The sequence below is a fragment of the Lactuca saligna genome, chromosome 6, assembly GCF_052625555.1.
Source record: "Lactuca saligna cultivar CGN05327 chromosome 6, ASM5262555v1, whole genome shotgun sequence".
NCBI classification, from domain to species: domain Eukaryota; kingdom Viridiplantae; phylum Streptophyta; class Magnoliopsida; order Asterales; family Asteraceae; genus Lactuca; species Lactuca saligna.
In genome coordinates this window covers 166,322,973-166,337,776 of record NC_136422.1, presented here as the reverse complement: position 1 = coordinate 166,337,776, position 14,804 = coordinate 166,322,973, and the positions used below count along the sequence as shown (strand labels likewise).

The 14,804-nt window shown below is 36.8% G+C and overlaps 3 protein-coding genes across 3 annotated transcripts; all 3 read left to right on the top strand.

The window, feature by feature from the left end:
• The first annotated feature begins 5,289 nt into the window (after positions 1-5,289).
• LOC145003105 (uncharacterized) lies at positions 5,290-6,184 on the top strand. Its single transcript, XM_078962250.1, has 2 exons — positions 5,290-5,709; positions 5,840-6,184. Exons 1-2 carry the CDS (start codon positions 5,290-5,292, stop codon positions 6,182-6,184), a joined length of 765 nt encoding a protein of 254 aa, XP_078818376.1.
• A 3-nt stretch (positions 6,185-6,187) lies between these two features.
• LOC145003104 (uncharacterized) lies at positions 6,188-6,655 on the top strand. The gene has a single exon (XM_078962249.1). It carries the CDS (start codon positions 6,188-6,190, stop codon positions 6,653-6,655), a length of 468 nt encoding a protein of 155 aa, XP_078818375.1.
• A 5,596-nt stretch (positions 6,656-12,251) lies between these two features.
• Positions 12,252-13,859, top strand: LOC145003176 (RNA-binding (RRM/RBD/RNP motifs) family protein). Its single transcript, XM_078962309.1, has 4 exons — positions 12,252-12,708; positions 12,910-13,008; positions 13,133-13,423; positions 13,523-13,859. Exons 1-4 carry the CDS (start codon positions 12,346-12,348, stop codon positions 13,637-13,639), a joined length of 870 nt encoding a protein of 289 aa, XP_078818435.1. The 5' UTR covers positions 12,252-12,345; the 3' UTR covers positions 13,640-13,859.
• Positions 13,860-14,804: the final 945 nt, after the last annotated feature.

Here is a 14,804-nt window from a genome sequence, read left to right as displayed (position 1 = left end):
TTGCTATGTGTATGCTTTAAAAATTATATACAGTTAGGATCTAATAGCCTTAGAATGATCAATTTAGCCTTATTTCATATTCCTTGTTTGGTTGTGGTCCTAGAGTAGAATCTCTTATTCGAAAGTCTATTTGATCCTTTTCTATGTATAATTTACATGCATAAAGGCAACATGTTATGATTGGTATGGTTGGTGTGGGTAGAGCAAATCTTAGGGTTGCCTAGGATGTGAAATATGCAGTAGTCTGTGGGATATGATATATTTTGGGATGAATTGGAGTTATCAGGTAGAGCCTTGGGGAAGGTACATGCAGGTGTGGAAGCTAGTATTGGGCTCGTACTATTGAAAGCACAGAACCTGTACCCGAACTGATGTTAGGCCTGGAAGCTCTAAGGAGGACTAGTGTGGGAGGATCCCCTCTAATGACATCCTAATCATTATGTTTTATGATATTGCAATTGAATATAATGGTGACACGATTTGGATGAAGGGGATTAGGATCATGATCTGGATCAGGGTCGGGGGACACTACCGAGCCCATTGACGAGAGGTTGTGTGAGCTTATTGCAACAGAGGTTATGAGGGGCATCCTTGATGCTACCCCAATTATCTTTGGGAATGTCAAGGAGGGTATGATGGAGATTATAGAGGAGAGGCTTAAGGCATTTAGAGCCGATATTTTTGCAGGCCAAGTTGGGGCCCGAACTCCCTCATTTCGGGAGTTCAAGGCGTGTAGGGCGTCAGAGTTTTTTGGGGTCTAGGACCCCATTGTCAGCTGATGTTGTATGGCAGATATAGAGAACACTCAGCGCACGAGTTCTTACCTCGATGTAGCAAAGGTGGGTTTTGCTTCATGTATGCTAAAAGATGTACACATGGAGCACCTGCTGTTGACATGGATCACTTGCTGAAAGCTAGTTGGATCATTATGATCTCAGATGGCACATCTAGATCATATGTGGAGCATCAATACACTGATGGATCATTTGGAATATTGATGACTCATCAAAAACGTTGTTGACTTATCCACAACTCTATGACTCAACAACAGTTGATGGATCAACAGGAACACTTGGTGACTCAACTAAAGTCAATGGATCAACATGATCACATTGATGGCTCAACAAGACTGCACATGGAACATCATGTACAATGAAGGCACGTCTAAATGCTCAAAGGAACATGAATTTCGTCCATGACCCATAATGAACATGTGATGGTACATCTTCAAGTTCAAGACACAATCCAACACTCAAGTAACAACTCAACTTGGTCAACAACATTTCTTGAAGTTGATGATATCTAAGAAGACAATTGAGCAACATGATGCTCATGTTGATCATCACTTTTTCTCTGTTGATCAAGAACGTTCAAGAATAATGAAGACTAAGTCAATTGATGACTAAGTCATGATGACGTGTCAACACCTGATTGGTCAAGCCATGTCATGGGCTTTTCCAAAGCCTATAAATAGGCCCCTCGGGATCCATTATAAAGTTGCTCTTCCTTGCTCATTTCATATCATTCTACACAATTGTTGTTTAGATTAGTTTTCAGAGAGCCATTTGAGTGTTTTAGCTTGTCTATCATTCAAACACTTGTAACTGAATCTTGATGAATATGAGACACTTTTAAATCATTGATCTTGAACATATAAAAACGTTTTTCTCATTAACTTTTTGATTCAAAACTCTTTATTTTCCGCGTTACTTGCCACTTGACGATTCTGAAACTCTGTTTCAGTGTTTTTAACACTTAGACTACTCTAGTCTAGGTTTACTGAATTTTTCTCATTTCTTCAGTTGGTCTCAGAGCTCAAGTGATCGACTTTGAGACTTAGAAAAGTTTTCACAAAAACACTTTTCAAGTTTCAAACTAGTATCACCTGTTCTCAATGGCAAGTGTGAATCAAAACCAAAATGTTCTCTATTCAGTTTTAGTTGCAAAAAGTCTTGGAGCAGGAAATCGTGCACCTATCCTTGTACCTAGTGAATACACTTCTTAGGCAGATCGCATCAAGTACTACCTAGAAGGTCATGACTCTGACATCTGGACCTTCATCTCCACTGGGAAACATACTCCAGATTTTTTGAAGGACATCAGAGTTCCTGAAGCTGATGTATCTCCTGAAACCTCCAAAGTTATCTCTGGATATGTTTCATCTGCTGCTCAACTCCGTGATAGGAAAATCAAGAAGTTTGAGGCCAAGGCAATGTAAGATCTGTTATCTGGAATTCCTCATGATATCTATGAGCAACTTCCCGGTGAAGACAAGAGTTCACCCTTTAATGTCTGGAATGCACTCAAGAAACAATTTGAAGGAAGTGATAAGATTCTTGCAAATAGCAAGAAAGTTGCATTGACAGACAAGGACGACAAGATGTTACCCCATGAAATTCTCTTTGATGCATATTCTAGGTTCAACATTGTTGTCAACAGGGTGAAGAAACTCAAAGGAGAAAGATCACAAGAGGATTTCAATCTGAAATTCTTGAACAGTTTATCTCCAAAATGGGATACAGTGCATATGATCATACTGCAAACTAAAATCAATCTAGACACCATGTCTCTGTTTGATCTGTATGCTGAACTGCAAAAACATGAACCAAAGGTCAACAAGCTAGCTCAAGCAACTCCTTTTGATAATCAAGGACTTGCCCTGGCAAATTCAGCACCCATGGCAAATCATTCTCAAAACTTGATTGCACATCACACTCCAATCCCAAAACACTTTGCTGATCAGTTTGCCAACCAAGGATATAGAGCATATCCTTATCAAAGTTTGAGTATCGCTCAACAGTACAACGAGAATCCGTACATGTCAACTCAACAACCTCTTCAAATCACAAATGGGTACATGGGTAATCATCAAGCTTTCAATGTAACTACAATGGAATCTCATCAAATCAATGAGGAAAAGGATTATGAAGAATGCTTGGCACTCTTAACCAAGTTCAATCCAAACTTCAAGAAGTTTGTGAACAAGCCAACTGGGAACTTTAGAGCACAAAGTTATCAGCAACCCCAACACTATCATCAAAACTCTGGAAACTTCTAAGGAGGAAGAAACGATCAACAAAGCTTCAACTCTCAGAATTCAAATTTTGAAAGTTATAATTCTCAAAGGATGAATACAAGGGTTCAAGATAACAAGTTGAAGTCCCATGATGATAATGAAGTAATCAGGTGCCACAACTTTCAAGGTGAAAATGATTTTACCAAGGACTGCAAAATGAAAACCAAGAAGGTCAAAGATGAAGCATACTACCTTCAAAAAGCGGAGCAGATCAAGAATCATTCAAAAGACAAAGCTTTCATGGTCATGGAAACTCCAAGTGTGGAAGTCTGGGAAACAGATGATGAAGTAGATCAAGCAGAAGAAACTGAAGACTACAAGAACTACTTCTGCTTCATGGCTGATGATGACAAAGAGCATTCTCCTCTCCATCAACAAGTTGTTGAAAAGGTACGCTTTATGCTTCGTGATAATCATTTAACTATTCAGCCTTTTCTTGATGACATTGACCATATTTCTAAAATAATCAAAGAATATGTCACCAATGTTGAATATCGTCTCAGTTACTACAAAGATGAACTGACCGACACTCAGTTCAGACTTGAAGAACTGAGATGTCATATGGATAAGTTAGAAAATGACCTTGCAATCGAAACTGAGTCACATCTTACATCAGTTGAACAATACAAAATTGTATTGAATCAACGTGACATTATTGCAAAAGACAGTCGTGAGATGTACGCCTAAATCAATACAAAAATCAATAATTATAAGGCATCCAAAACCCTTCTAGAACAGAACTCACATGTTATTCTTAAGGGACCAAAACCATCATGGATCAAATATGGACTTGGTTATGATAAAACGAACAAGGAAATCATGGGTCTTAACACTCAACCAGAGTTGTTAGCATGTGATCCAAGTCTCTTCACCGGAGACAATGAGGATCATGAAGAGATGGTAACTTGCAGTCCCGATGTAATTGCCACTACATCCTCAAACATCCCATTGGAAGTTACATCATCCCATGATCTTCCAGACTCGGACACTAGTTCTGATTCTCCAATAGAATTTTCACTTGAATGTCCCACCATGGAAAGTTTCAATTCAGAAGATGCCACTTCTGAAAAAGCAAATATCCCTGACTCTAAATCTAGTGATAAAAAACCCAAATCAAATGAGCCAATAGGATAATCCAAGACTGAACCCATTGAATTCCTTAGTCAAGAAACATTTCCATCTCTTAACGCTTCTGTCTCTGGAACAAAGGACTTAGGATGTAAATATTCTAAGAAACAGCAGACTTGAAAATCTCCAAATCCAGTCAACAAGGATGACACCTTAAAGACTGTTAGCAATGATAAAACTGTTGTTGAAATACTCAAGAGACCTTTTTCTCCAATCAAAATCTCTTCACCCAGTCCTAAACCACAGGAGACAATTGTTAATCCAACTAATGTCTCTAAAGACAAAGGAAAAGAGAAAATTAATGTCTCTAAAGAACAAGGTCCAACTGTAGTCAATCCTTCAAAACCTAAAGTGGTTAAGACTACAAATAATGACAAGGATAGGAAGTCCAAGAGAGTACCTAAGGCTAATCCAAGCCAAGGGAAGACCAGGCATACCAGTCCTCCCAAAACTTCAAGGGATCAAAGAACCTCTCCATCCAATCATGGTTTCTCAAATTCTGATTTCCTAACCAAACTGGAATTCACTATCAGCATAATTTTAGACCTAACAATCTTCTAGATTTGTCTGAAATTATGAGACCAAGACCTGTTCAAACCAACCCTTTCATGTATCAGAATAGTAATTACCCCATGAATTATATTCTTGGTCCATATTGTGGTTTTTCTCCGTCCATAGGAGGGAATCACATGTTTGGGGGAAACTCTGGGTTTCCAATGATCAATCAATTTGGGGAAAATACCCAGTTTCCCATGTTTGATCAATTTGGAATGCTTGTGAACTATGGATTTCCCTTTCTAGGAATTCCTACTCAGTTCACCAACTCTCCATTCTTCCCACAAACCAAACCTCAAAAGAAAACCCCTAAGAAATCAAAAACTAAGGTCACAAAAAACCAAGAAAAATCCAAAGAGGTTAATGCAAAACAAGAAAAGACTGTCCCAACTCCCACAAGTCCAAAGGAATCTAACACTCAAGGACCCAAATCTATATGGGTACCTAAACCTTCTCTCTAATTGCAGGTTTTTCTTGCCGGGGTACCACATGACGATACATGCTACATTGATAGTGGTTGCTCCAGGCACATGACTGGGCACAAAGGATATCTCAGAGGCTTCAAGATCACAACGCCATGTCAGTATGTTACTTTTGGAAACAACATGAAGGGAGAAGTTATGGGACATGGAAACATATCAAACAGGAACTTTACTGTTAAGCGTGTAGCGTATGTAGACGGTCTTAAACATAACCTTATCAGTGTTGCACAACCGTTTGACAATGATCATGAGGTTTTGTTCACCAAAACCAAGAGTTTAATTATGGATACCAACAAACGCATCCTTGTTGATTCCCCACGAAATGGGAACATGTATCCTCTTGATATTTATCTAATTGAGGGAACTCCTGATATTGTCTTCTTTCCAAAGTTTCCTCTGACATCAGTTGGTTGTGGCATAGAAGACTCTCCCACCTCAACTTTGGTTATTCAACAAATTCACAGGAAAGTATCTTGTGAGAGGACTACCATTGTTAAATCTTGACAATGATATACTTTGTGCTGCCTATGTACAAGGCAAAATTTCCAAATCCCCGCACAAAAGTATAACATAACACAGTGTATCTGAACCTCTTCAGCTTATACATATTGATCTATGTGGTCTTACTACAGTTCCTAGATTAAAAGGTAAGAGATACATTCTTGTGATTGTGGATGACCACACCAAATTCACTTGGGTGTACTTTCTGCGAAACAAATCTGAAACCACCAATGAGCTAATTAACTTCATTCTCTACATAGAAGTTAGGGTATGCAAGCCACTTAAAAGACTGAGAAGTAACAATGGTGGCGAATTCAAGAGCAATGCCTTAGATAGCTGTCTTGTATCTAAAGGCATCGAGCATAATTTTTCTACACCCTACACTCCACAACAGAATAGTGTAGTTGAAAGGAAGAATCATACACTATGTGAAGTTTCTTGATCCATGTTGATCTTCGTAAACCTACCACAATACTTTTGGGCTAAAGCCACTGTAGCCGCCTGTTTCACTCAAAACAGACCCCTAATCAACAACAGGCTTGAAGTCACTCCGTATGAAGCAATGAACAAGAGGAAGCCCAACGTCAAATTCTTTCACATCTTTGGTTGTCGTTTCTACATCAAGAACAATAGGGATCAACTAGGGAAATTTGCACCCAAGGCTGATGAAGGTATCTTTCTTGGATATTGCCTTCATGTTGCAGCCTATAGAGTTCTAAACAAAAGAACTAGGGTGATAGAGGAAAGCAGTGATGTCACTTTTGATGAAAGTTATGTAAGGGTTCTAGATCCATACCACTTTGGTCCTAAAATGGTAGTACCATTTGATAAAATGAACCAGCCATCACATGCTAATGCTTCTGCTCCACTCCATGCTATTGAAGTAGATTTTGATTTCCTCTTTCCAACTTAACCTTCTGCCCTTGAATCAGAAAAGCTCACAAAAACAACTTCTCCTGATGTCTCTCAACCTAGTCAATCATCAAAATTCTCAAGTTCCACTAAAGCTTCGGTTGAGGGGGAACCATCTTCTGAACCTTCTACCCCAACATCCCATCATCATTCTGGACCAGTCATAACACCAGTCACTGCATCTTTCGAGGGGGAACCACCTTTGCATGGTTCCATTCTTAAAGGTACTTTACAATCCTCCCAACCATCTAGTCCATGGTTTCAGGGGGAACCCCACTCGATTGGTTCCAGTCCCTCAAGTTCCTTCACGTCTACTCCATCTGTTGAATTCAAGCATGCAATAGTTAAGGGGGAACCACCTGTTTCAGTTAGTTCTGGACTTTTCCAAGACGATCTTTTTGAAGGAACATTCACTTTTGACTACCCTTCTCATCCAAGAGAACAATATGAGGTAGTTTGTACTCCTTAAATCCATAAGGAAGCTCGCCTTACAAAATGGAAAAATGATCATCCAGTCGATTAAATCATAGGCGATCTAGATTCTGGAGTAGTGAGTTGTTCAACAACCAAGAATGAATGTCTATATGCAAGCTTTCTATCCATGATAGAGCCTAAAGTAATCAAAGAGGCTCTACAAGATGTAGATTGGGTAAAAGCAATGCAAGAAGAGTTAGCTGAATTTGAACGCAACAATGTGTGGGACTTAGTGCCGACACCAGAAGGAGTATCAGTTGTTGGTTCACGATGGGTCTATAGAAACAAAAGTGATGAAGATGGAATCATCATCAGGAACAATGCCAGACTGGTTATCAAAGGCTACTCGCAACAAGAAGGCATAGACTATGATAAAACCTTTGCACCTGTTGTAAGGATAGAAGCCACCCGTGTAGTTTCCCACAGCAAAAAGCGGGTTGTTGACTTCACAGAACAACAGTAGGTAGAAGAAAAGGGATCGAAGCTGTGGCGAATTTGCCCAGATGAACGCTTCTGTGAAAGCGGTAAGCCATTCGCTATCGTCACCGATCAATCTGAGTTCGTTGCAAGCCGAACTGAAAGTTAGATGAACTATACCAGAGACAGTACACAAGTCTTCAAAAGTTGCACATCACTTTTGGTGACAGAGTAGCTTCCGTAGATAAAATAATTCATCGGATGTAGGATGAACGAAGACAAGCCGGCCAATGGTTTTAGATTACTTATCAACTCTTCGGCTCCATAATTTAGATGGGTTCTCCCATTTGTAAGATTTTGGGTATTCTAGGTATGTCAGATCATGGCCTTTTGGGTCTTTTGCGTTGCTGTGAAACCACCCGAGAAGGGTGGTTATGTTGTTGTAAGGATTTGACAGAACCTCAGGCATTGTGTTGTCTTCCTTGAATAATAGTAGTTGCATGTTTTCTTCATGTACAGATAGAATCTGAATGGGTAGATGGCGATGGTGTATATGGAAGTTTAAAATACGTCATGCTGCCTCATGTGGGAATATGTAGCAGCCATCTAAAAAATTATGCACCTCATTTATATAACGAACATCTTCATCTTGGGAGATGTTCTGACCAGCAGCAGGTGTGGCAGCAGACGATCCATTGGGTGATTCCGCCTTTTGTATAGCGTATCTTATGTTGGTAATACAGGAAAAAAACTTAAATTGTTATGAAGACCTTTTATGAGATAAAGCAAAACAGAGGACATGAACAAAATGGGCAAAAGCTGCACTGTATTATTCATTTTCACAGTAAACAAAAGAAGATACATCTACCAATCGTACACTTTCACCCTTTTAAACTAATTAACTGCAGAAAAATAAGGAAACTAACTCACACTACCCTCTAGACTCGGTACTAAAGCCAACATGGATGTATACTTATTCAAACCTACTTTTGACCACAACTTTCAGCAAAATAAATAAAAACATATATAAAATTTTTGGATTAAGTCAACAAACATGGTCAGCTCCCTTAGAAATGTATTTGAATAGGTACTTGATCATCATGTTCCACCCACACTACTCGACATTGACGTGTGCACAAAATCGTGAACAAAGCCTTTTGTTGTACGACACAACATATCCGTTATCTATAACATGTCTGTATTGTGTCGTATGGTGTGCAGATGAGCCACGTTTGTAGCGTACATATCCCTCCGTGTTGAATAATGTAGCGTGAAGAAAGGGTTTAGGGAAGTGTTTACTGCATTTACCATCTTTCATACACTGAGCTTTTATGTTAAGTGGTCCACATGGGCCATGGATCATGCAGGTTGTTATCGTCTCATACAACTCGGGTTTTGTGATTGGATCCAGCAGCTCAACTGTAATATATGTGTCAACATCAGATACGTTTTTTATTCGTTCTGAGCTTTGTTCCTATAGCAGAGTATGACAATGAGGAAAACCTCTCTTCTGGAACTCAATGGTGTACAAATCTGCAACCATGATGAAATTTCCAAATATTAACCTTTACAATTTTTTTTTGTTCTAAGTTAGCAAATAACCATGAGTAGAAGTTCGTGTTCTAACCCATAATGACCTAAAAGCATAACAGATTAAGTAGGAAACAGGAAAAAAATGATTAAAAAATGATAAAATAAATACACGTATGTTGGTTATAGTATGGTACAAAAATGCGAGATAAAAGAAAAAAATGCAGGTAGTGAATAACCACAGGTAGAAGATGGCGTTGTAACACATACTGAGCTGAAAGCATAAAAAAGGGATGCATTTATTACGTATCAATAAAGGGGCATGGTTGGAAGAATAGACAGATTGTTTGGATTGAGTAAAATCCATGTTATGTAAATTTTGTATGTATTTCATTAAAAAACAGAACCTGTAAGGTATGAACATAAGGGTAAAAAAGGAAGAAAAAAAATGATGCATGTAAGGTATCAAAAGAGGGGTAAATTAGGAAAAAAGCAGTAACATACCAACAGAAGAGCAAACTAGGAAAGAAATGAAAATGATAGATGAGTTACATGAGAGCATGCAACAATTATTTTTATGAAAGTGGCATATTTGGAAAATTCAATGTATGGGAAACGATGACAACATTCAAAAAAAGAAAACACTTCAAATAAGGAAATAACGATGGTAGTATGATAAGAGGAGTAATAAATATAATATAGTTTACAAAAAAAGGGTAAATTAGGAAATAGACACTAACATACCAACATAAGAGCAAACCATAAAAGAATTGAAAAGCATAGATGAGTTATATGAGAGTATATAATAATTTTTTTATGGGAGGGGCATATTTGGAAATTTTAGTTTGTAGGAACAATAATGGTGTGGAGAAATTTTCGAAATAGTAAAGTTTTTCACAGGAAAAAAAACATAAATTTTATATGGGTTTCATTAAAACAAAGACCCGTAAGGTATCAACACAGGGGCAAATTACAAAATAATCATCTTGCCATGATAAAACAAACGACGCTACCTAAAAAAAGTAAGATACCAACAGAGGAGTAAACCAGTAAAGAATCGAAAATGATAAATGAACCCCATCAGTGTATATAGAAAAAGTTTTTTTTTTTAACAGGAGCATATCTGAAAAATTGTATTTGTAGGAAACTATATAAAAAAAACAGTTAAAAACGGGGGAAGGCCCTTAAAATAGCAATATCGGGATGAACATTTTTCTAAAAAATAAAAATTTTCATTTGTTATCTTTATTGATGAATAAGTAAGTTTTATGTAAGCATGAAAAAAACAAAAGCAGAGAATAACAAATTGGCACAGACTAAACGCATGGGTTAATTAGCAAAGAATCCAAAACTGAATTAAATGTAGTTTTAGGTAGGAATAAAAGGGCATATTTGGAAGCATATATTATTTTTCGGAAGTGAATAAAAGTTGTGTTATGTAAGATTTCTAGCAGGCCGATAGCGTTGGAGTTTGAGTACTTGCGAATAGAAAGGAGAAGATGTTTAGTAAAATAGTGGAGAAATGAGAACAAATACACATAAGATGATACTAAAACATAGGTGAAAGAGAAAGGAAAGGAAGACATACAAGCGTTAACCCCACTAAAGGTTTTGTCTTCTTTAAGAAAGTTGATAAACTCATGAACTTTGATGTTGAAGACTCTAGCAATGATATTCGCTCTACTATGGAGGTCCCTTTGGCCATGTGTATCTATATAGCGGGTTATATCTTGACATTTGATGTTACATGTGAATATGATAAAGTATTGTGGATTTCCATATACCCTACATATAGAAAGCGCATCTTGATAATGGTTGTACATGAAACGGGGTCCGCTAGTAAATGACGCAGGCAAGAAGACACGTTTGCCAACAATGCAGGCCTCCCTATCCCCCTTCGATAGGGCGTCATAGAGGCTACTAACATGATCCGACCGAAGGTTAGCCTAATGGTTGATGATGTAATCTAACCGCCCTTCTTTTATACATGTGTATACATCAACCAAATGTTGTTGGAACAGCTGAGAGGCGTTTACAATAGGAGACCAGATGTGTTGACGGGCATGCATATAATACGCATAATACATATTAACAGTCATATTTTTTGCGGTAACGCCTCTCCAATTACCCATCTTCAAACGGGGTGACCAATCTTCCTCGTCATACAAACACAACTGGGTATTGTAAAGGCATATAGCTCGGATGAAGCGTACTGATTCGTTGAGGCCGACCTGAATGTGTATAGATAAGAATGTCATAAGTGGTAGCCGTTGTGTCATCCCGGCTTACAATGCAATGCAACCCATTGATCCAGGCGACGACAATTCATATCTACAATCAACAACATTATTAAACAGTCACACTGCATAGGAGTGTAAATTAGTTTCATCAATCATCTGTTTAGCGGTCTTGAAGGTTCACACATACTCATTGTTAGCCCCCAAAAAGTTTACCAAAAACTGCACAATTTTACAATCTAAATCCCTCTTTCTAGGACCATCAAAAGCCTTGATCCTATTCTCTACTTAGTTCTCTGTATCAAAGATATAAAGCTGAAGAAACCTTGGAGCCTTTACAGGATCTGGAGATAGGGACCCTATTTTGTGACTAATCTGACCCAATATTTTAAATAAGTAAGGACCACGATTATCATTCACAACATTATCTACATTTGCCCCAAAAGAAGTCATGGAAAACATGTTATTATAAGCCCTAATGTCCTTCAAAAACCATGTAGGAAGAAAACCTGAAATATACAAATTCATGTGACCAAAGTGTGAAAACAAAAAAAATATAGGAATGAAACATGACAATATATTAAAAGGGGGAGGGTGTGTAAAGGGGGGTAATCTACAAATTTTCTATTACACAATTATTTTGTAATTAAAAAAATACACAAAATCTTTTTTTTTTTTAATTACATAGATAATTTTGTATTTTATTTTCTACATAAAAATTAACCCTAACAACATATAAAAATGTTACAAGTAGGAATTGTTTCTATAATAAATAAACCTCATAGACTTTTTAAGTAAATTATAAAATTATAAGGATTAAGTCTTCAAATATCCAAAAACTTTGTGGAAAACTCTAAAATAAAAAAAGTGAAGTAAAAAGATACTATTTATATACGCTTTGCCTTCTGTGAGTAATTGTTTTTTTAATTTTTTTGTTTGTGTTTTGGGGTTTGATAGTTTGCTTTTTGGCGGAAAGTATTAAACTCCTTATCCACACTTTGAGCACACCCCAAGCCCCAACTCATCATCATCAATGGCGTTGCTTCGTTTTGTATGCTTTCCTTCACCCTCTCTCTTCCCTAACCAACAAAACCCTCAATTCTTTCAACCCATAAACCCTAATCCCTCATCTCTACAATCCTTATCTCTCTCCGCTTCACTTCCCAATCGCTTCCTCAAAACCCACAGACCTAATTTTCTTGTTTTCCAAACCCAATCCGCCGTTGAAGCCCCACAAGTTGAGACCTCAACCAGTACTTTACAACAATTGGAAGAAGAAGAAGTGGAGGACGAAGGCTCTAGAACAAGATTGCTTGCTCAGAATGTTCCTTGGACTTGTACTGCAGATGAAATTCGCCCTCTGTTCGAGAAGCACGGCACCGTTGTTGATATTGAGGTTCGCAATTTGCTTTTAATTTCTCCGTAATCTGTTAAAAACTACAATTTTGCCTTCTCAATCGCAACATATACCAAGCTTTCTTCCATCAGCCCAATACAATGCAACATTTTTGTTTCATAAGCATTTGCAATTTAGATTTTTTAGAAAAAGAAAACGATTCAGATTCCGGTTCTGATTAGTTTGTCTATTCTCATGAAGGTTTCGATGTATAGCAAAACCAGAAATCGAGGTTTAGTGTTTGTTTCAATGGGTTCACATGAGGAAGCATTGACAGCTTTCACCAATCTTCAATCATATGTAAGTATTGATTCGACTCCACATAGCTATGAAACTCAAACAATCACTTTCATCATAAATACAGGAAATCTTTTTCCATTTTCCTTTTCATTTTCTCTAATAATCCTTGAACATATTTATTTAGGAGTTTATGGGTAGAACCCTAAATGTGACATGGGCAAAACCAAAGAAGTCAAAAGACCCTTCTACCCCTGCACAACCAAAGCCAGCTCCTGTCCACAACTTATTTGTTGCAAACTTACCATTTCAAGCAAGATCAAAAGACCTTATGGATTTCTTCAATGCTGAAAATAGTAACCCTGTGTCTGCTGAGATTATATTCCATGAAAAACCACGAAGCTCTGCTGGCTATGGCTTTGTTGCATTTAATACCAAACATGAGGCTGAAGCTGCTCTCTCTGCTTTTCAAGGAAAGGTAAAAACATATTTTCGTTCATTTGTTTATTATATTTATATGATTGAAAATACATTAATGATATAAATTATAATATTACATATTTGGATTGTGTTGTAGATATTTATGGGAAGGGCGATTCGAGTGTCACCTAGTAAAAGATTTCTTAGACAATCGACAAAAAAGGCTCTTGAATCTAACGATGAGTCTACAAAATCGGATGAAGTTGAAGTTTAATTACTTAAACATTTTTGTTTTAAAATATATTAAATGTTTTAGAAGTTGTGGTTATGAATATGTGTAGAATTCACTTGGTTAGATATACTATTATAATTTGTTATTGAAGTTTGTATGAGGAAAAAAAAGAAACAATTACACTATGAGAGAGGAGAGAGGAGAGGAGATTGCAACTTTTTTATTGAGACAAATGACTGAAATACCCTTTATTTGTTAGAAAGTATCGGAATGGGAATCAATCAATGCAATTGATATATTCTAACGATCGATGACGATGAGTATGTAAGAGAGGGTTAAGTGGATGAATGTGTAAATTTACCATTATGCCCATGGCAACTAATGAAGTAATGTTAGTGTTTTTTTTTATTGGTTATAGTATTTTGGGGATATTTATGAAGATAGAGAGAGACTTGGAATAGTGAAAATTAAAAGTAAAGGGTAAAATGGTCATTTTAGATATGGTTAAGGTTTAAATTATTAAAATCATGACAACTAATTTTTAAGGGATGAAAAAGGTTAAAAATACTTTGTAAGGACCACTTCTGTAAAAATCAACAAACCACAGGAACAAAGTCTGTAGTTTACCTTCAATTTTCTCCTCTCTACATCATAAACTAAAGAAAAACTTATATCTTTTTTTTGGATTTGAAATTAGGTTCTAATTTCATAAATTTTGTCCTTATTAAATGTGAGAGGGTGTATTAGTGATGTTGAAATGTTATCAGAATAAGACATAGAGGAATCTGGAGACTCGCTTGAAATGTCCTAAATAGATTGCTTAATGTTTTGGATTCATGGAAGATAAAATTTCAAGTCAACAACTCACTTAGTAATGGCATAACAATATAATATAATTTTTTTTTTAATCAATTGGTAATGTCATATAAAAATTAATTATTGTATAGCACAAATTGATAAAATTTTGATCAAATGTTGTAATGAAATAATGAAATTAAACTTTTTCATGGAGAAAGAAAAGAAGTGTACGGACAAAAGTTGGGAGGTGCGGTTGTTGGTTAAATATGATGGGCCACACATCCATGTGGTTGGTTCTATTTTTCATTTCTGGGTTATCAATATGTTTTAAGTGTGAGAAATATAATGCTATCATGTTGAATATCAATAAATTGTTTCCTAAGAAAACATAACAAAAACACTAGATTGG

Coding starts and splice junctions, on each gene's coding strand:
- LOC145003105 (XM_078962250.1), top strand. CDS start 5,290: ATGACTGGGCACAAAGGATATCTCAGAGGCTTCAAGATCACAACGCCA. Junction 5,710..5,839: donor TTCAACAAATTCACAGGAAA/GTATCTTGTGAG, acceptor GAACCTCTTCAG/CTTATACATATTGATCTATG.
- LOC145003104 (XM_078962249.1), top strand. CDS start 6,188: ATGTTGATCTTCGTAAACCTACCACAATACTTTTGGGCTAAAGCCACT.
- LOC145003176 (XM_078962309.1), top strand. CDS start 12,346: ATGGCGTTGCTTCGTTTTGTATGCTTTCCTTCACCCTCTCTCTTCCCT. Junction 12,709..12,909: donor GCACCGTTGTTGATATTGAG/GTTCGCAATTTG, acceptor ATTCTCATGAAG/GTTTCGATGTATAGCAAAAC. Junction 13,009..13,132: donor TCACCAATCTTCAATCATAT/GTAAGTATTGAT, acceptor ATATTTATTTAG/GAGTTTATGGGTAGAACCCT.